Source organism: Nicotiana tabacum, chromosome 6, assembly GCF_000715075.1.
Source record: "Nicotiana tabacum cultivar K326 chromosome 6, ASM71507v2, whole genome shotgun sequence".
In the NCBI taxonomy this organism is placed as follows: domain Eukaryota; kingdom Viridiplantae; phylum Streptophyta; class Magnoliopsida; order Solanales; family Solanaceae; genus Nicotiana; species Nicotiana tabacum.
In genome coordinates, this window is record NC_134085.1 from 128,397,214 (window position 1) to 128,418,233 (window position 21,020).

General features: G+C 35.5%; 2 protein-coding genes across 5 annotated transcripts; both read right to left on the bottom strand.

The window, feature by feature from the left end:
* Positions 1 to 4,729: 4,729 nt before the first annotated feature.
* Positions 4,730 to 6,799, bottom strand: LOC107794072 (protein DETOXIFICATION 49-like). The gene has a single exon (XM_016616527.2). It carries the CDS (start codon positions 6,649 to 6,651, stop codon positions 5,050 to 5,052), a length of 1,602 nt encoding a protein of 533 aa, XP_016472013.2. The 5' UTR covers positions 6,652 to 6,799; the 3' UTR covers positions 4,730 to 5,049.
* A 6,905-nt stretch (positions 6,800 to 13,704) lies between these two features.
* Positions 13,705 to 18,406, bottom strand: LOC107794073 (serine/arginine-rich splicing factor RS40). Of its 4 annotated transcripts, XM_075255325.1 has the most exons (7): positions 18,273 to 18,336; positions 16,775 to 16,885; positions 15,514 to 15,816; positions 15,199 to 15,311; positions 14,861 to 15,090; positions 14,114 to 14,752; positions 13,705 to 13,988 (listed from the first exon to the last, which is right to left on the bottom strand). In XM_075255325.1, the coding sequence occupies exons 4-7, from the start codon at positions 15,292 to 15,294 to the stop codon at positions 13,952 to 13,954; spliced, it is 1,002 nt and encodes a 333-aa protein (XP_075111426.1). In that variant the 5' UTR covers positions 15,295 to 15,311; positions 15,514 to 15,816; positions 16,775 to 16,885; positions 18,273 to 18,336; the 3' UTR covers positions 13,705 to 13,951. The 4 variants fall into 4 exon arrangements, with proteins under 4 accessions (XP_075111426.1, XP_016472014.1, XP_075111425.1 ...); XM_016616528.2 differs by lacking the exon at positions 15,514 to 15,816 and having other exon boundaries at positions 18,273 to 18,406; XM_075255324.1 differs by having other exon boundaries at positions 15,514 to 16,885; positions 18,273 to 18,384.
* Between the last annotated feature and the right edge of the window lie 2,614 nt (positions 18,407 to 21,020).

Below are 21,020 nucleotides of genomic sequence, written 5' to 3' on the forward strand. Positions count from 1 at the left end.
AATATTCAAACAAAGCGTGTTTCTGCGTGTATGTTACATACAGGACAAACTCAACAAAGCATGATTAATCTTAAGTTTTCCTGCTATAATTATTCTAATGATCACGTACGTAAAAGAAATGAAACTAAAAGCTAAAGCCCCAAAAGTCCACCATCTAAAATAGATTATCTGAATAAACAATACAGAATTAGAGTGTAATGCAATGTTAATTAACTAGACAACTTTAATTATGCACCCTAGCTAGAAAACAAAGTACAACTCTCCTATGTGCTGTATACACCACAGCTTCGATAATAGTTTCTTAAACCATTGTGGATTTGCATCTTTATTCATAAAAAATGCAATGTCAATTTTATTGTAGAATATACCCAAAAGCCAGAACGTGTTAGATCTCCAGAAAGAGAATCTTATATATGCATGCAAATTGCAATCAAAATTGGATTGCAATCTTATACACGTCGGAGCTGGTTTTAAATTGTTTTTTCTTGATTCTTTGGAACCTTAAAAGGATGTCACCTTTTGGTACAGTCTTAAGGCTAAACATCCCTCACAAAAGCCTAAAAGACTATACACATTTCATAAGTTAAAACTGTTGGATTCTGAATCTCCTTCTGATTCTCCTCTATGGAAATGAATATTTGTTTAATAGAAGATCAGGTTGTTCTAATAGTTATACTCTGATAAAAAGATAATATACTCATCACATGTCCATTCTTATTTAGAGAGGTGGTTCAGGTTTGTTTTCCCTAATAATGTCATTTGAGAAAATTAATTAGGGAGTAATTAAGAAGTGAAGTTGCTTGATTCCTTGACCTTATTATTTAATTATCTAACTCCTTGCTAATGCCAGCGGTTTCTGACTATTTTATGTAGGGTCACTCTATTATCATCAGTTGATATTGGCAAAAATCAAGGTCAAATGGTTGTGAATATATTGAAAATTAATTCTTTAGGTTATATATCTGGGACAAGCATTTAGCACCTTTCTCTTTTTAATTTATTACACCTTATTCCAACAACTTTTTGCTTCTTTTTAGAAGAAATATTTAGAAAAGAAAATGAAGAATCAAGCGGAATAAAGCTAAAAAATACATCAAGGAGCTTGAGGTAGGATTGCGTTTGCGTTTCATCTTATATAGAAAATTAGTTGTTGTGTAAATTTAACGGACTAAATTAATAATAACAATAATAAAAGTTGAAACCAAGATTCCTCATTTTCTAGGTGTTAGCCTTAGAGGGTGTTTGGCTAAGCTTATAAGTTGGTCAAATTAGCTTATAAGTACTTTTAGAGGGTGTTTGGCTAAGCTTATAAGTTGGTCAAATTAGCTTATAAGCCAAAAATAAACCAAAAACCATAAGTTGGTCTCCCCAACTTATCAAATTCCAGCTTATAAGCATTTTAGGTTTGACCAAAATATTTACTATTCTATCCCTAAAATATTTCTTTTTAAAACAAAATTCTTTGTATACCCAGTTCTTCAGTTGCTTATTATTAATTTCTACACTTTTATCCAAACACGTAACTGCTTATTTTTTAAATCAGCTTCAACATTTAAAAGTGTTTTTCAACACTTAATGCTTATCAGCTACTCTAAATCAGCTAAGCCAAACGGGCTATTAATGTAACTACAGCATTACGTATATTCAGCTTCATAAATTTATATATACTCGTGATCAGTTTAACCTCTATGCATTGTTTGTGAAATAATTTTTGCACTAGATTATTTAAATGATAATAACCGTATGAAACAAGTGGAATTAGTATCTAGAGAAAATAAGATAGATAACCTATTACAGCAGAATACATTATATCAATAATATAAAAATTGTACATATTAGTTAAAGCTTATGCTCTATACAAGTTATGCATATCGGGAACTCCGACTAACTTATCTTATTAAACGTCTTCCTTAGATAGCCTAAGAGTTTGTTTGGTAGGTGGGATAAGGAATAATAATCTCGATCTCCTATTTTATTGAATTTTTTTGAATCCGAATTTAGCAATTTCCGGATTAATTAATCCAATAATTAAGTATTACTCTATCCCACATTGAGAGAGTGGGATAATATCCCTAGACTAATTAATTCCAGGATAAACACTAAAATGATAAGAGGTGCCCTTCTCCCAAAGTCATTTAAATCATCCAAGTTAAAATTGAAAATACAAGTTTATCCTAAGTTATGTGGCATACACCAAACACATGTTCATATTATATTCCTAATATTTTGTCTAATGAACTAATTATCTTTCGATAAAAATATATTTACTAAATAATCCTGTTATTATTATTTTTTATATTATAATCTCAGGATAACTTGTTCCCAACCGACTCTAAGTGTGGTAACTCTCTTATTCGTGGCTAGGGGTGGCAAAATGATTTAAAAAAAGAGTTAACCACCTATATTATCCATTAAAAATGGGTTGGATAATGAACTTTTTAAAAACGGATCAAATATAGATAAGAATCATATTATCCATTTTCTAAATGTATAATCTATGGGTAACCGATAGGTCTAACTTTTACATTTGTAAAGCCTCAAATTGGGTGTTCCTCAAGTTAGGAGACTGAGAATTCTCCCAAAAATGTCATATACAAGAATTCATGGATAATATGGTTACCCATTATCCGTCGGCTAACCCCTTTTTATCCGTATTAAATATGGGTCGGGTCGAATAATTTATCCGATTTTTTCATTACCTATTTTCGACTCGAACCATATCCGATCTGATCTGTTTGGCAACCCTATTCATGGCCGCTAGACCAGGAGTATGATAGAGAAAGAACGATTTTCCGAGCAAAAATATATATGTTGAGATGAACAAGTTATCATGAAACGGAAAATCTTTTTTCAAAAAAGGATATCGAAGATCTTTACTTTAAGCGGTTGACCAGCTGCAGCATTGGCATATATGCTTTAGATAGTACTTAGTAGATATTAATGCAAGTTGCATAATATTTGCACTTGCTTCGACCACTCAGCTAATGCTTCTCCCATGTGTCCCATGCTCCCCTGTTCTGTGTTAAATCTTTTGAGATTCACAAAACTCCTCTCTACCTCTAAAATGAAACAAAGTATATATGCTTTTCGAATCATATTCCTTTAACAGTAATTGCGGCTTCTTATCCCATTAATACTAAAAAGCAACTTTAACACGATAATAACGACAAACTCAGTGTAATTTCATACGAGGGATTTGAGGAGAGTTGTGAGCAGTCGGAGGCAGAATTTTCGCTAAGGAAATTTAAAAAAAAAAAAGAAAATTAAAAAATTAAAAAAAATTGTGTCTAGTGGAAATTGAACCAACGACTAACAAAGGTTTTGAACCCTTGACCATTAAGCTATGCTTTTGGACAATATCAAAGGAATTTAAAATAAAATATATAAAGGTAAAAATCGAATTTTACCTTATATGTACAGTGTAAATTTCTAGCGAAGAGGGTTCGGGTGAATCCCTTCCGCCCCTGGTTGTGAGTATGCAACCTTACCTCTACCTTGTGCAAGTAGAGAAATTATTTTCAATAGACCCTCGGCTCAAAGTAAACACGCAAAATCAGAACAATATAGAGAAGAAATACAGTAAAGTAAAAATCAGGGTTTCAATTGTATTGTATTATTAGTGTAACTTAACTTATTACTCCTTTCAAGGATATGTATGATTATAGAGCATATGTTTGCAGTTAAGTAAACGTGATATATGGTATAATAATATTATACATTATCAAAGCACAAAACTTGAACTCATCCGGGGATTAATTAGCCACTGAACTTTTACCAGAATTCATGTAAAAGCATCATTTTTATAGCTAGTGAAATTTTCTCAACCCTGACATGAACAATTCGTTTAAATTGAAACCTCAGTGGTTATATTTTTCTATTATATGGCATGGCGTGTGGTGAAATATGACAAGGCTATTGAGACTTGGAAATGCGAACTTACAAGTCTATTAAACACTCACTTTGTACCTACATAGACAGCTTTGACAATGGGGATATATATAAACAAAATTTTGATTGTTTCCTGTTCAAATTGCAAATTTTAGAATTTTAAAATGTCAAATAATATTTATTGAAGTAGTAGTTATCAAGGATTTTTTTTTTTTTAAATATACTCCTGATTAGTGAGCAAATGTACGGATCGTATGGGTGTTAATTTTTGTAAGTTGTTATACTACCTTTTATTTGAGCAGGGGAGTAGTTTGTATTAAACAAGATATGTGTATATGTATATTATGGTTGGTTGGAAACATCTTTGTTTTGTTTCCTTAGTTCCATTTGATATGACGTTGTTTTGGCCACCTAGGATTGTTATTTTTTTGTCATAATTGTACAAATCTTATCCTAGCCCATGCATGCAGGACACCATGAGACACACATAACTGATCTTGGATTTATCTTCTTGAGTTTTTTTTGTTTTTACCTTATTTAATACTCCCTCCGTTTCAATTTATGTGAACTCATTTGACTGGGCACGGAGTTTAAGAAAAGAGAGAAGACTTTTGAACTTGTGGTATAAAATAAGGCACATATATTTTGTGTGGTTATAAATCATTGCATAAAGGTAAAATATTTTCAAATAAGGAAAGATGTAATTCTTTTTGGCACAGACCAAAAAGGAAATAGGTTTGAAACAGAGTAAGTATGTTACTAGCTCTATGTAAGAAAATAAAAACAAAAACTAACAGAAGAGGAAACATGTGATAGTACACTCAGCCAATGAACCGAATTCGATAGAAACTCTTCATTTATGTTTCTTTAGCTACAGTACAAACGGCACCTTTTCTTCTTGTTGGTTTTTCCAGCTACAATCTTTTGTCATTTCCTGTGATAATTCCCATTTTGGATATCACCCAAATTACCAAAAGAAAGAGTCTGCTTCAGTTTCAGCCTTGGCTTTTAAAAAAGCAATAAAAAAAATTTAAAAAAAAAAACTATCAATACACCCCCTGCCCCCTCCCCTCTATACATCTATATAACTAAACATAAAATAATTAATGGAGGAATTAAATCAGGGGTTTTAAAAAAAAAAAAAAAAAAAAAATCAAAACTTTAACATAAAAAATTTTCATTGAGCTGCTTATTATTTTCTTCAGTTTCTTTGTTGTGATCAAGAAAGTTGCTAACAGTAGTAGTTCCTGTTAGTTCTTTGGCTCTTTGTGCTTCAAAATCCCAATCTGTATGGAGCAAAACAAGTAACATGGTCACCATACAAGAAGCCTGAGCAGCCAATAATCCAAGCCATAATCCTTGAAAATCAAACCCTGCATAAAAACTTAGCCCCACTGCTACTGGCATTCCAACAAGATAAAAGCAACCTAAATTTATATTTGCTCCAACTTTAGGCCTTGCTGTTCCTCTCAGTACCCCACAGCCAGTTGTTTGTGGGCAATTTCCCAGTTCACAAAGCCCAATTATTGGTAATACAAGTGATGTTAACGCCAAAATCTCCTTGTCATTAGTGAACATCTTGGCCCAAACTTTCCTCACTGTCACCGCGAAAAACAGTGCTGAAAAGCCCAAAATGAAGCTGCCAGCAAGTCCTACAATGGCAGCAACCTTAGCTTTATCCGGTCGCCTTGCTCCTAATTTATTTCCCACTCTTGTTGACACGCTGAAGCTAAGAGAAGATGGGAATATATATATCAATGAAGTTGTTTGGATTAAAATGCCCATTGAAGCCACTGTAGCTTTCGGGTTTATCAATAGCCCACATAACAAAATCATTATCTCGTACCACCACCATTCTAAACAGACAGAAATGCAGCTTGGGATCGCTAAATTTAATAGCGATTTCCATCCTTTGATAATCTCCATTGACAACTTTTGCCATGTCTTTTTATATAGACCAGAGATAATAATATAGATAATTAAAGAAACTACTAGATTGAAGTTAGTCCAAACACTACTCAGGGCAACTCCTTTGACCCCTAAATTAAGTTTAGTAACAAGAAGAAAATTTATGGGTATATGCAGAAGAATTGCGAGGACAGCGCAACAAGTTAAAGGCAGAGTTATAGATTGAGTTCTCAGATAAATACGCAAAGGGTGAAGTAAAGATTGGGCGAATAAATCAGGAAGTGCATAGAAAAGATAAGATTGTGCTTCTGTAGCAATATCTTCATCTTGGCCACAATAGAGTAAAATGGTTTTCATATTAACCCAAAGCAGAGCAATTGGAAATGAAGTTAATAAAAGTAAAAGAATGGTTCTTTGCAAAGTTAGCCCAAGAAGATTGTATTTTTGGGCACCAAAAGCTTGTCCGCAAATGGGTTCCATACCCATGGCTAAACCAGAAAGGATTGAATATCCAGTGATGTTAGCGAATCCAATAGCAAGAGAACCGCCGGCTAGTGCTAAATCACCGAGCCGGCCAAGAAAAAGCATAGAGATCATAGAGCGGGAGTAAAGTAAAAGACCGGTGAGAATCATAGGAAAAGCGATATTAGCAATGGATTGAGCTTCTTTGAAAATAAGGGAAAGATGAGTGATTTTGTTGTTGGTTTTATGGGGGTAATTAGGGACCTCAGAATTCTGGGCTTGATATTGATTTGTTGGGCTTTTGGGTATCAAAGGGGCAAACATGTCGGCTTCTTGAGCAACTTTAATGGAGAGGAAATTTGCTTCTCCGTATGGTTCGTTTGAATGGCACATTCTTTCTAAGAATAGTATAAACTAGGAAAGATAGGTACCTCAAATGGAAAGAATCAAAGAAAGCAAAAGAGATATAGATAGAGTTAAAGAAAGAAAGAAAGGAAGGGAGAAGTTTCAGTTTGTTTAATGCGGGGTTTAAAAGGTCAAGAACTGATGGGGTTTATATAAGGAGCTCTAGGGGGAGTTTTTTGTCTGAACATGGTTTGTTTTGTTCTGGAATTTAACCGGCCTTCCCTCTTAAGAACAGTGGAATTCCATTCTTATGTCAACTAAGATTTAGAGTTTAGGTTGTTTAGCATATGTTCAACTTTCTATTAAACTGAATAAATTTAAGTTGTTGGGCGTATTTTTTAAATTTATGATGACCACTTCAGTTAGAGTAGAGTAACACACGAGTGTGCTGTAGAATTAACACACAAAAAGAGATGATGTACAAGTCATAAGCAGAGACAATTGAGAAAGTAACTTTTTGGACAGATAGATAAGGAAGGACCCAAAACCGGCCATTGAAAAAAGGCCCGTTAAAAGGGCCCAAAATATGTGTAGTGTAGCCTGTAGGGTAAAGAAAAAGCAAAATTGATAAGCCATTCCAATTTTTGCCAGCCTTAATATTATTTTTGGTGCGGCACGGCTCGCCGAAAGTCCCACCTTAGAGTTAACACTAACTCGTCTCCACTCATCTGTTTATAACTCTATCCAACCAAAGAATCTTCGTTATCACCTTTTTTTTCCCACACTCTCAATCTTCCCCTTAAATTCTTTTCATTTTTTGTCTGCTAATTGATCAACAATTTGTGATGTTGTTCCACACTGTTTTACAAAATTTTGACCATATTAAGACATAGCTGCTTAAAGACTTTATTAGAACAGAAAAAAGAAACAAGGATTACCAAGCTTATGAAATGTGATTGTATGAACTAAAAAGGAGTGAGATTGTAACCATAACAAATATTATTACTATTTTTTGGGAAAATCAAGAAAGAGGGATGTGGTGCAAATGCACACTGTGGTGTAATTTCAGTAATTTAGGACAATTAATGAGTGTCGCTTGTGCATATTCTTGCGTTCGCCACTAGAGCAAATGTAACCGGTCTATTAAAATTCTTCGATGTATTAGGATGTCCAAAGTAGTTAGGAGGTGTGGCATTACTACTTATTGGTAGTAGGGTGTACAAAGGAAACCGATAAATCGTACCAACCCGATAATTCGAGTCAAACCGAGAAAAAAACCCGACTATGATTTGGTTTGATTTGGTTTGGTATTGGGAAAAAAACCCGACCATAATTGGTTTGGTTTGGTTTAACTAAAGAAAGTCAAACCGAAACCAAACCAACCCGACATTATATATATAGAAATTTTAAATATATTTAATATATAAATATACTTATTGCGATGTAATTTATAAATATTTCTTAAAAGATTTCATAATTTTATTTTTTGAGGTATTATTTCAAGGTTGGGCTTAGAACTTTTGAATGTTCAATAAGTTTTATTGCCATTAACGTTAGTAAATTAAATAGTGCTAACAAAAGTCCAAACCAAAATCAAATCAATACTAATGCTAACAAAAGACATTTAATTCAATACTACGAACGGGAATGTATTGAATATCTATTTTTTATTTTGCAATAATTTAGATAAAAATGCATAACCTATTTTTATTTTTTCTTTAACGTTTAGGCATGTATTTAATACTCTCTTATTAGTCTACTTATTTTAGCATGACTTAGTACTCTTAGATTATGTTTATTTTTATTATGGATTTTTAATTAGCAATATTTATATTACATAATTAGGATAATTCCATGACATATCTCATATTTTGTATTATTTTCTTAGAAAATGTTTTATATAATTGTATCTTACTAGGACTAAAGGAATATTTTGAGCATAATTTATATGTTTTGTTCTACGAAGATTTTACCGGAAAAAAAATTCGAAAAAACCCGAATAATCCGAAAATCCGAGAAAATCCGAGAGTGAAAAACCCGAGTTTTATTGGTTTGGTTTGATCTTTAGATTTAATAATCCGACACAATTGATTTGGTTTGGTAATTGTCAAATCCGAACCAACTCGGCCTAGTTACCCATAATTGGTAGTATAGCAGAATGGAATGGAGGTCTGAATAAGAAAACTAAAGTCAGCATTTGGAATCTAGAAATGGGAATTCCTTAATGGCAGTCTTAATACAACACTGCATGTACGGCCATACTAGTCATTGTTGCTACAGGGAAATAATGCCAAGTGGGAGGCCTTCGTCCTAGCAAACACCAAAAATGTCGACTAAGTTGTTTCTTCATGCCGTTTTTGTTTTAAGTTTGATGTCATTTTGTAAAGAAATGAACTATATTTTCAGACGAGTGTTGTTCACTTGAAACTAACTCTTTTTCTTATTCAAAATGCATCGCATACTAGGCTAAAATTATCCAAAAATACTCTTAACATGGTGTGATATTGTCCGCTTTGGATCAAACCCGCGTGCTTTTTCCCAAAAGGTCTCACACCATTAAGAGTATTCAACTCCTTATAAGTAGAATTTGTTTTTCCTTTTTACTTTCCATATAAGACCAACAATCTCCCCTTGAACTAAGTTCTCCATGACTCATCACTGTTTATGGGCTAATTTGGAGATTAATTGTATGTCACCCACATGATTCGAGTATTTACGGTCACTGAAGCCCAATAGAGACGTTATGTATGCGTCTTTGAAGCTATGGGTAAAGGTAGTGAACCGGCCAATAGACGAGCAAAGGCACTAAGCCGTGCCTTACGTCACTACTTCGCCATCTTCATACTCGTTTCGCCAAAAACATTGGCTTTGATACCAGTTGTTGGGCTAAAACAGCCCAAAGATACTCTTAACATGGCGTGACGATATTATCCGCTTTGGGTCAAGCCCGCACGGCTTTTCCCAAAAAGCCTCACATCATTAAGAGTATCCTAATCTTATCTCCTTTCTACTTGTTCACACCCCGACGGAGGTTATTGTTAAACGGATTGTCTATTTATCTAAGAGTCAGAGCAGAGTGTTGGGGCAATTCCAGTTAGTCCAAATATAGATAGTGGCAGTGGCAGTGCCCTGGTCACACGGGCAAAAACGAGTAGAAAATTAGTGGGACAAAAACAGAGAAGGAAACAAAAACGTGTGGAATTTTCTCATACTCATTAACAATGAAAGTGGGGTTACTTTAAGGATCGTTATATACTCTTAGACCATAGAGTTCCGTTCATAAAACTTTATTCGACGATATTATATGAGTTCACATTAATATAAAACAAAGAATTAGTCATTCATGTGATGTGGCTAACATTGGCGCTCTCTTTTGTATTTCAAAAATTTTAGTCGGCATGCCTTTGATCACCCATGACACATTTTTTATGATGTCATAAAGTTGTGTGTACCACTTGGAACATTCAAAGTATTAGTATTATATTTTTATTCCACGTTTCTCCTCCAATATCGCACAATTTTCTATTACTATTGACAAAAGTATAAGAATGTTGTAAATGGGTTTATTAAAAAATTAAAGGGGATGAACTTAAAAATATTAAGAGAGATGGTATTGATCTCAAAAGGCCAATTTTTACTCAACACATTCGGAATTCGCCGCAACGGACCCGACCCGTTAAAGGAATTTTTATATATCTAATAATGATGTGGAAAAAGAAAAACTAGTAAAAATGGCATCAATGACAAACACTGCCGAATTCTAGAAAATGAAGACTTGAAAATTGAAATGCTGGTCACTGACCTAAGATTTAATTATATCATGAAACAGTCCAATTCAAATTCTATGATCCAAGTCAAATAAGAGTATATGTCAGTTATAATACGCAGAGGCAACAACCCCACAAAGGCACTAACTAAACATGCATTGTTTTAGGCTAAAAAACAAAAGAGGTGAACCCAATCATGCATAAAAATTCCTTTTCTTAATTTCAACATTCTAGATTTAGGTGTGAAGCTCTTGGTACGACTAAATGGCAGTCCACTCCGCAAAGTAAGTATCTCATGTTACGCGGGGTTCGGAGAATTAAGGCCGCATCCCAAGGGTATAATGATGTAGACAGCCTACCCTAATGCAAACATTAGTGACTGTTTCCACGGCTTGAATCTGTATCATATAGGTCACGTCGAGATAACTTTATCATTGCTCCAAGGCTCCCCTTGAGGCTTTTGCTCTGACTATGTTCTTAAAGTTATTAAACCTCAGCCAAATATATATATGAGGATGAAAAAACAACGAGAAACCTTGCTAGCTCATCGAAATCTTACTCAAAGCTAAACGAAGAAAATTTTGAAAAAGGGAAGAGATTTATGCTTTATGTTCTTTTTCAAGATAACCCTTATCTCCAGCTCAATGTGATAACAATGCCACATCAAAAAGACAAACGATAACAGAGAAAGCTGTGAAAGATCGAATCTCTCAATATTTCCGATCCTTTTAACCTTATCCCGCCGCTGAAGAAACAGTTCCAAGATTAAATGCTAATAACAAGATTTTGATGAATCCATGTACATTAATTGGATATTGTTAGCTAATAATCTTGAACACGCATTCCACACATCTACTAGAAATGAATATCACGTGCAAAAAGTAGGAAATTAAATATGAATATTGAATTTTCAGGGAGTCGTTTAGTAGCTAATAGAGTAACTAACTCTTTATTTGAAACAAGGAAACAATAGCATGTGCGTTGTAAACTTGTGGAAAGGACTAAGTCGTGGACGTATAACAAGGTTTATTCTTGTTTAGATTCAAAGATTTAATCGAACGATGACAGTATTCTTTATCTTAACTTCTAAAATATAATCCACAGTTTCTCATCAAACATTAAGGTTTCAGATTGGGGAGAGGTGATCAGACATGATATGGCAAGGCTTCAGATTTCCGAGGATATGACACTTGATAGGAAGTTGTGGAGGTCGAACATTAAGATTTTAGGTTAGCAGGTAGTTGAGCCTTGCCTTACTAATACCTCTGTGAGACTAGTCAGGTAGGGGTTTTGTCTAAGATAGCTAGTGTCAATGTTGTATTTTAGTGCATGACCTATTTACTAGCTATCGGTTTTGTTTTGCATTTTTCTTCTGGATTTCATGGTGTTCCTATTTTTCTTATGATTTTCTTATGATTTATGTGTCTACCTCTCTATCCCTTCGAGGTAGGGGTAAGGTCTGCGCACTCACTACCCTCCCCATACCCCACTAATGGTATTCTTTATCTTAACTTCTACCCACAGTATTTCTCATTAAACATAGGCCAACGGTTTTAAGGATACTTATCAATTAATCAGTCAATTCTGTTCCGCGAAGTCTGGTATACAATAGTTAATTATATTACTTGCTTATTCAACCAAGGTATACATCTTGTTCTCATGCACACAAAACACTTAGGAAACACTAACAGAATCGACTAAGAATACCTTTTTGACTTAATTCGTCCTGTTTAACATAAAAGCCAAAGATTAGGAAAATCTTGTGGATTGTCTTTTCCGCAGTAAGAGCCAATCCAATTTTGTATTCTGCGTAGAACCACACAAATGGGGTCTGAAACCAAAGACTAAGCTGTAGGATTATCAAAACCACTGTCCCCTAAAGGCAATTGGACTTTGCATGGCGTGCATGGAATTCTACGGTTTTGTCGCTTTTGTAATGTAAACCGCATCCGTCGGCTGATTGGGTAAAGTTGGAAACTTTTTTGGCCTTTGGGTATCAAATTCGCCAAGGCTTTCGGTTGACGCAGAAAATAAAGGTAGACTCTCAATTATGCAGCTGGCATAACTCTTGCTCTACTATCAACTAACTTCATTAATTTCTCCTAATATCTGCATCTAAAGCCTAGAAAACACCTCTTAATTTTTTCCTTTTTTAACGGCAATCAATCACATAAAAGGTGAGACTTTGTCAAGCGTATAAGTTTAGTTTAGTTGGATTTACCATTTACTTCTAAAGGCATGAATTCGTTTTCATCTCTCCTGCCAAAGTTGGCATCTTAATTTGATTCTTGAAATAGCAGCTTTGAACGTAGATATTTCGACTCAATTTAAGCTCAAAATTTGACCAATAAAGCTAGACATCATCATCTTAGCTAAATAATAGGAGTAACGATTACTTTCTGAGAGCCGCGACATTCCGCATATTTTAAGACAAATTAAGAGATGCCAATAATAGGCCAACTGGTACTGTATCCGCATATGATTGTACGATTAATATACGTTTAACGAAGAAAACCTTTTCTCCTATTGTGGAATGCAACTGTATGTGAATGGTCTGAAGCCTTTTAAGTCTCTAAATCATAATTAAGACTCAATATTTTTAAAATTGTTACTTCTGGCAAACATTAGAAAGTGGTCCTGCAAAAGGGATTGTGATGGTTAACATCGAGCAAAGTACATGCCCGTCCTTGTCGATGGACAGAAAACAGTACCGTAGAAAATTACTTGAGGTTGACACCTTGGAGATGGGGCTATCCTCTTCGTTTTAGTCCTCACTCTTAAGGATCAGTTTCTCTTTGGTTGCTCCAGATATTCCAACAAAGACAATCCATCTCTACTTTAAAATTAGCAAAGGAAACTATAATGTTTTAACTTTTCACCCATACTGAATAATGAAAGTTGAGCTCGTAAGAACAGATTTGCTCCCCAATAAAACCACAGTACAGCTGTTTTGGCTGAATTAACTATTTAAGCACCTGTCCCCCCCTAAAATTACAAAGATATAGCTTTACCAAAGAGGGTTCACAGAATAATAACTCGGCTCTTTCACAACACATCATTGTATAAAAAACGTGATCAATTGTTATGCTTCAATACCCACAAACAGCAATTGTTATGCTTCAATCTCGGAACTATATGAATCCTCTGCAACCATTCTGCTCTTTGAAAACTCACTATTCTAACTCATTAATTTTGTTTTTGGTAATAAAAACTAAGAATTCTCCACACAAAAATGTCCACAATTAGTTGATTATTAACAATAATTTGTTATGCAAGACAACTTGGCAAATTGATCATCATATTTGGGAGGGGAATTAACATGATTGGGGTGAAATAACCAAACAAAGAATGACCTCTTACTGGTTCATTATCAAATAGAAACGGAGTATGATGTTAACAGTCAAAATACATGGAAGCAGTTCTAAATCACTTCCACGAACAAAGCCATTTTCCGAAGGTACATTACAGAGGTTACCAAAGCCACATCCAACTTTGATGCTCCAGCAACTTCAAGGTCTAATTCTACAAGCACCATTTTCAACATAACCGTTACTCCAAGGATCAAAACAGCTTCAAGCAAATTAGGAGCGTGATCTTTCCCGCAATGGAGGTGAACGACTGCATCACCAACACAATGATTTAAGTACAATAACTATTAGGATGATATCGTAATTCAAGAGCAGGTAATGAAGCAGAGACATGCAAGAAGAGTTTTAAAAAAAGTAAACTTGTAAGGTGCAAACCTCCTGTATCGCTCTGAACTTTCCCTCCCATCACATACAGGACTTTCTACAGGTTCCGGTTTAGAACTTGGGCTGCTGCCAGGATTATAACCATCCGGGCTATATTTCTTTCTCCTCTCCCGTTGAGGACTAGGACTTGGTCTATCACCATAACCAGGACTTCTGCTTTCCAGAGGACTGCTCACGAGGCCATTTCCTGGACCAGATCTTCCTCTACGAGGGCTAGGTGTACGACCATTCCCATGACCAGGATTTCTCTCCTTTCCTACAGCTGGACTATGGCCACGGGCATTCTCAGAATTCCTTTCTCTATGCTTTGGACTTGGGCTAGGGCCACGACCATAATCAGGATTTAGCCGATCTCTGCCGCGACTGTAGTCAGGACTTAACTGATTTCTACCACGACCATAGTCAGGACTTAGCCGATCTCTCCCACGACCATAGTCAGGACTTGGCCGATCTCGACCACGGCCATAGTCAGGACTTGGCCGATCTCTTCCATAAGGACTACGAGATCGACCTCGGTCATAACCTCTCCTAGGTGATCTATCATGGGTTTTACCGGGACCAGACCCATCTCTCTTATCATCATCGTCTTTGATCGCATACTCCACAGTAATAACTCGATCCATCAGCTTACTGCATTTAAACAGATAAGAAGCAGTAAAACCAACGCTTAGGTAGAATTAAAGTGGACATTTAAAAACTACATGCCGAATTCCAACAAAAATTGATGAAAGCATATACCTCATATTGGTAGCATCCAGGGCTCTAGTGGCATCCTCCTGTGATTCAAATTGAATAAATGCAAAATTCCTTCGGATCCTTATGTTGAGTATTTTTCCATGTGGATCAAAGTGCCTCTCCAGATCCCTTGTCCTAGTATTATATGGATCAAAATTTATGACAAACAAAGTCTTGGAAACTCTGAAACTTGAAAATTTTCTAGAAACCTCAGGCTTTCTGCTCCGTTCTTCCTGCAGCACAGAAATAAAAACACAGCATAAACTGGAAAATCCTCGCATAGGCAAGAGAGAGAGAGAGAGGGAGGGAGAGAGAGATTTGCAGGCACAAAAATGGATTACCTTTGACCACTCAACACGAAGCCTGCGCCCCTTTCTGCCAAAATCTATTCGGTCAAGCCCTTGAATAGCGTCCTCTGCATCTCTTTCATCATCCATATAAACAAAAGCAAAACCTGAAGTTCGATCACACATAGAATGAAGATTAAATAAAATTGAGTTGGCAATAAGAACCCTCCAATGAAAGGTTCCATTACTCTAAAATGCTCAAAAAGATTAGAAAAGATAAGTTTATCTAGCAGATGTGCAAACCGCCTCACGCATTACAATCACTCTGTCAAATCTAGAAACTTTTGACCATTAAAATCAGCAACAGACCTTCAGTGGTGGACTAAAGATGCCAGGGAAAGGTGGATGTCACATGATGGGATAATGTAAAAAGTGTGCCTTCTCCTTTTCAAACTGCTGCCTTCAAGGTCGGCAATGTGACAAGTCTGAAAATGAAGGCTGGGCAAAATTCATGAGGAATGGAGGGCAATAGTGACTGAGGAAAATATGTGATTGTGATGCCACGATGGATGGGAGAGCTCTTCTTGAAACAAGAAGAGAAACTTGTCACGGTCAGGAAACGAAATAGACACCGTCCATCAGCAATGATTGTATGGACTTTGCAATGTTATCCTGCGCCAAAGAATCAATTGAGTATGGGGGTCTACACTTAAAAAATATACTTTTTCAGTAAACATATCCTAATATCCCGCCAAAACTCAGCAAGACTTCTGTTGTTGACACAAATGAGCTGACTGGATCTTCCGTCCAACGTAGCCACAATGTAAAGAAGGAATGAAGCATCCCAGCAGACCAATTTGTGGTCATTTGAGTCTTTGAGCAGTGAAACCACACTACACTTACCATACCCATGAAAATGTATTAACCAAAAGTATCTGGACATGCCAGAGGGCGCTATAACCATGTTCATATTTCACGAGTCAATGGCTTTACCACCATCAGCTTTATTGTTGCTCGCTACAACTTTATTCAGGCACAGACTTCACATAATCTTGTTCAAACTTACTCTGGGTAGTCCGTAACGGCAAGCTGTGCCTTACTAGGAATGCAAACAACCTTGTTTAGCTGCATGTATATAATTGATGTACCATTGGCAAAATAACACCATGCAGACCATTTGATGCCGCAGTAGTCATTGCCCACAATAAGAAAGACATAAAGAATAAGGATTATACAGAACTAATCTGGTTATCCACAACTAGCCCAGTAGAACGAAATCATACCCGAGCACCTGCTGCATGACTACTTGATGCATGAACAAGCTTTACAAAGAATTATATTCTAAGATAGACAGGAAAAAATAACAAGACCTATTGGTAAGGCCTCACATGCAAGTAGTTAACAAGATAACCAGTTTATCAAGTATATTTTTATTAAAGAAAAATATCAAGCATAATTTTGGAGGACAGATACACCACACATCCAAAGGTTAGTGTATGTGACAAGTTACCGCCACAAACTAAACTCACCCACATAAAAGTCGTCATATTCAAAAAAGAAAAATAATATAATAAGGTTAATAAGCTAAGTAGCATGGAAAAGATAATTGACAAGTGTGTTACAAGTTTACCAGATTTCATATCCACCCTATCAACCTTGCCATATCTTTTGAAAAGCCTTTCCAACTCAGACTGTCTGGTGTCAAACTCAAAGTTACCACAGAAAATTGGTCTCATCTTGCCTGTACAGAAAAAGTCAGGACTGCTCAACCTGAGATGAGAAATGTAGATGTGCAGCCTAACAGGTCATTGAGAAAAAACAGTTTAGAACAGTGAGCATGTAACATTTTCCATGGATTGTGTTCATATTTAGCTTACACCCTTCTACTGGTCATCCTAAAACGAAATATGCATCCTTTAGAGAGTATTAAGTAGATGTTTCCCGTTCATTACCTTAACAGTTAGATCACATTCAATTAAACCTGAAAGCAAATATATGAACTGTTACATATTAGATCGTGTGACAATGTGACACAACAACTGGCTTAGATTAAATTCATCTTAGAATGATATCAATTCCAAGTGAAAAAACTATTACTAGACAGTTAACAAGGTTAATAGACACCTCGTATACTCCTAAAGAATTGAAGTTACCTACCTCAAAGGTTTAATAAATGAAGGAATTAACATAAGCTTTTTTCTTGAATCTTCACATGATGGTAGTGTTTGGCCACCTTGACTATTTCACCGGATATCTACACCTTCCCACCGGTGCAAGTATATTGTAACTCCCTCCCACCAAGGCTTAGTCAGATGAGAAGAAATCACCTAGCATTGTTTACTCTTGCTAGGATTTAAACCTTGCCCTTCCACATTTTTTATTCCAACTTCATTAACGTGCCATCTTGAATTTGAATTTAACGTTATATATTCATCATTCCATCCCATGAAGAATAAAAATTCTGCTTTTCAAGAGTCACTTACTTGGTTGAGCTAAGATTTTCTCAAAAGAATAGGTATAAAAAGTTCAATAAATTGATCTCACTCTAGTATTAGTCGATAACACTCTGAAAAGATGATACAAAAGGAGTATGAACCAGAGCTTAGGTGCAGAACTATTAATCAAGTCAATTTATTTGGGATAGGGAAGAAAAGAGTTCATCAAGAGCTTCGGAGAAATGAAACTGTGTATGCCTACAGATGCCATATAACTCCTAAGAGCTAATTTTTGGAACTATATTGTATACGCGAATGGGTTCCATCCAATACATACTTTAAAAAAAAAAAAGTGGAAAACATTTTCAAACTCTTCTTAGAACCTAACTTTCAGTAACAATTTACTTAATTAGAACCAAAAACTTCAATTCACATCCGAATAGGAACAAGACATATAATGTTCATGAAACTAACAAATCAAATTCACTAGTAACAAATTAACTCTATCCTAAGTGCATCAAAAAAATTCGACAAAATACTGATTTATACTTCTCTGACCATCGATTAGAGAAAATAAGTTCGTAAGACAAGAAATGGTGAATCGAGGCGTTTATTAGTAAGCAGATCTGAAGAATATACGCAAGAAATGTACTAGGATCGAAGACGTAAGTGTGAGTGAAAACGATTTCTTACCGTTCTGTAGTATAGAAAACCCTAACTGCCACAACAAGCGCAACGCAGAGGCCGAGTGAAAATCTCTCTTTGATTAGTGTCAAGGTTTATCATAAGTAGTGCAGCCCCCTCCTCTTTGACCAAAATAACCTTCTTCTTCATCTTTTTATTTTTGTGATCCCTTTCTTCTTCTTTTTTCCTTTTTTTTCTAAATTGCCACAATAACCATCTTTTTTATTTTTATTTTTATTTTTATATTTGTATATTCTCATACTTGTTATTGTTACTTAGTTTGAGGGAAAGGGAATATAGGGAACGGTTAAGAAGTTTACCATGAACACAAACTTAATTATCACATTAAAAATTTGCCATGAAAAGGTCGAAAACTAAAAAATCGAATTAAAATAAACTTAACTAAATTTTAAGAAAATATCAAACTGAACCGACATTTCAACTTGCACTAGAAGAGCCGTTATAGGACTATATCCAAGGAAATGAATCGATTTTCTTCGTTACAAATAAATACATCATTTAAGCAATTAATCAAACTGTTTTATAACATTAATCATAAGAATACTATTTATATCTTATCGAATTACCCTCTCTCTGCTCGGACTTTTCAGATCATTTCTTGGAGTCTGAATAGATTAGAAAAAAAATTAATACCTTATTAGTCTTCTGAAACGGCAGTTACATTGGACCAAATTGCTTTAACTAAAATGATACATTGTAAACAAGGGAGAGTAGTATTATTGTAAAGTAGCTCACAACTTATGTATTCCTATTTTGCAGCTAGCAAAACTATACCCACCAGGCCACTAGCGTAAGTAGCAAATTCCATGTTAATAATGTAATTTGATTTAATATGATTATTACGGTTACACAAGTTGTGGCCCAAATTGGAGAATCATAATACGTTGTCATTTTTTTTTTTTTTGAGCAAATAGGAAATAAATATATTAATAACTAAGGAACATCTAGTACATAGTCGACATAACATGCATCTCGGATGGTGCATTGGTTTCCTAAGCTTGCTAGCAATTTGCAGGCTTCATTACATAGAAGTTTTTTCATGGGAAGGGGATTCAAGTCTATCACTTTCCACAAAATCGATTACATCAAAAGGTGGTACAACAAAAACTTTTTTACAACACTTCTTTGCTTTACTTACTCCTGCCACTCCAAGATCTTGATTGTCCCTTTCTAGGACCCCATTTTGCTAGTTGATGGGCAATCCTATTCCCCTGTCTGAAAGTGTGCTGGAGAGTAACCCTCTGCTGGTGCATTAAGAACCTGCAAACATTAACAGTTTTGCTAAATAATTTATTACCGACTTGTATTGCCTAGATAACCTCTGAGCAGTCTGTCTCAATCTCAAGTGGGAAGAGATTTCACTCCTTTGCTGTTCTTAGACCTTCTCGTAGAGCTTTTAATTCAGCTGCTAGTGAGCCATTTGCATGTGATAGTTTTGCAAAACCAACTACCCAGCTACCTGTTGCATTTCTGAAAACACCGCCTAAACTACAATTTTTGTTATAGCTATGAAAACTGTCATCCACATTTAGTTTGTACCACCCCTAGGAGGTTTGAACCAGTTGATTTTTATAAGAGATTTGGGAGGGTTAATAGAGGTTTTTTCCGTGAGTAGTTTAAATTCCACTGCCCTTTGCAAGATTTGGTAACCACTAATTTGATTGGCAGTGTTATTGATGTTATTACTGTTTCTATTAACCCAGTTATGCCAAATGATGAAGGGAAGGAAGTTGTTCCAGTTTATGAAGTCATGTTTAATAGGAAAGTTGAAGTCCTTTATTTGGAGAAGCCAGTGTTTCCCATTTTTGTTGACAAGGTAGTTCCCTTGAAGGTCGCTCCAGAGTTTACTAACAGCTCTGCAATCAAGGAATATATGTTTTATTGAATCTTCAATAGGGTTTTTACAGATTGGACAATTAGGGTCAATGTTTAGTCCAATCTGTGAAAGGTACTTCCTGCAAGGGATTCGATTGTGAAGGCATTGCCATAGAAAAATATCTGATTTTAGTGGGGCAGTCCAATTTTCAGATCCACTCAAAGTCTAAGTTGGAGTTATTAGGAAATTCGAGCAGTGTATAACAAGAAGTGGTAGTAAAGACTCCTTTAGTGGTAAGAGACCAAATAGTTAACTCCATTGAAGGGCCTTTTTGACGGATTTTTGTTTTGGAGATGGCAGCTATCAAATCCGGAGGGGGAGAGAAGGTTAAACAGTTTAAGTTCCAATTGGTACCATCAAAGATATCTCTAATTTTGGTGGAGAAATCTTTAGTTGAAGGAGGACCTATAACTAGGTCCCTTAGGTTACCAATATTTGGTATCCAATTGGCCTCCCATAGATTAAGATTGGAACGGATGTGGGGGGACCATATGATGCCCTTGGAGCAGATGTCCCACCCTCTACAAATGTTTTTCCAAAGGAAGGAGGATTTAACGTAGATGAGATGTTGCAATAGTAGGAGATGATAAGCTTTGTCCAAGGAACTAGAGCATTTGTAAGGAGTCGTCAACTTAAACTAGCGAGAGTACAAAGGTTTTTATTTAGAGCATTATGGATTCCCAATCCACCATATTTTTTGGGTTGGCATATAGTGGGCCAATTTACTAAGTGAAGTTTCCTTTTCTCTACAGTACTACCCCATATGAAGTTCCTTTGGACTTTATCAATCTCTTTTAGGGTTTTTCTTGGGAGGAGGGTGTATTGCTTGTAATGGTTTGAGATGAAATTAAGGCATGATG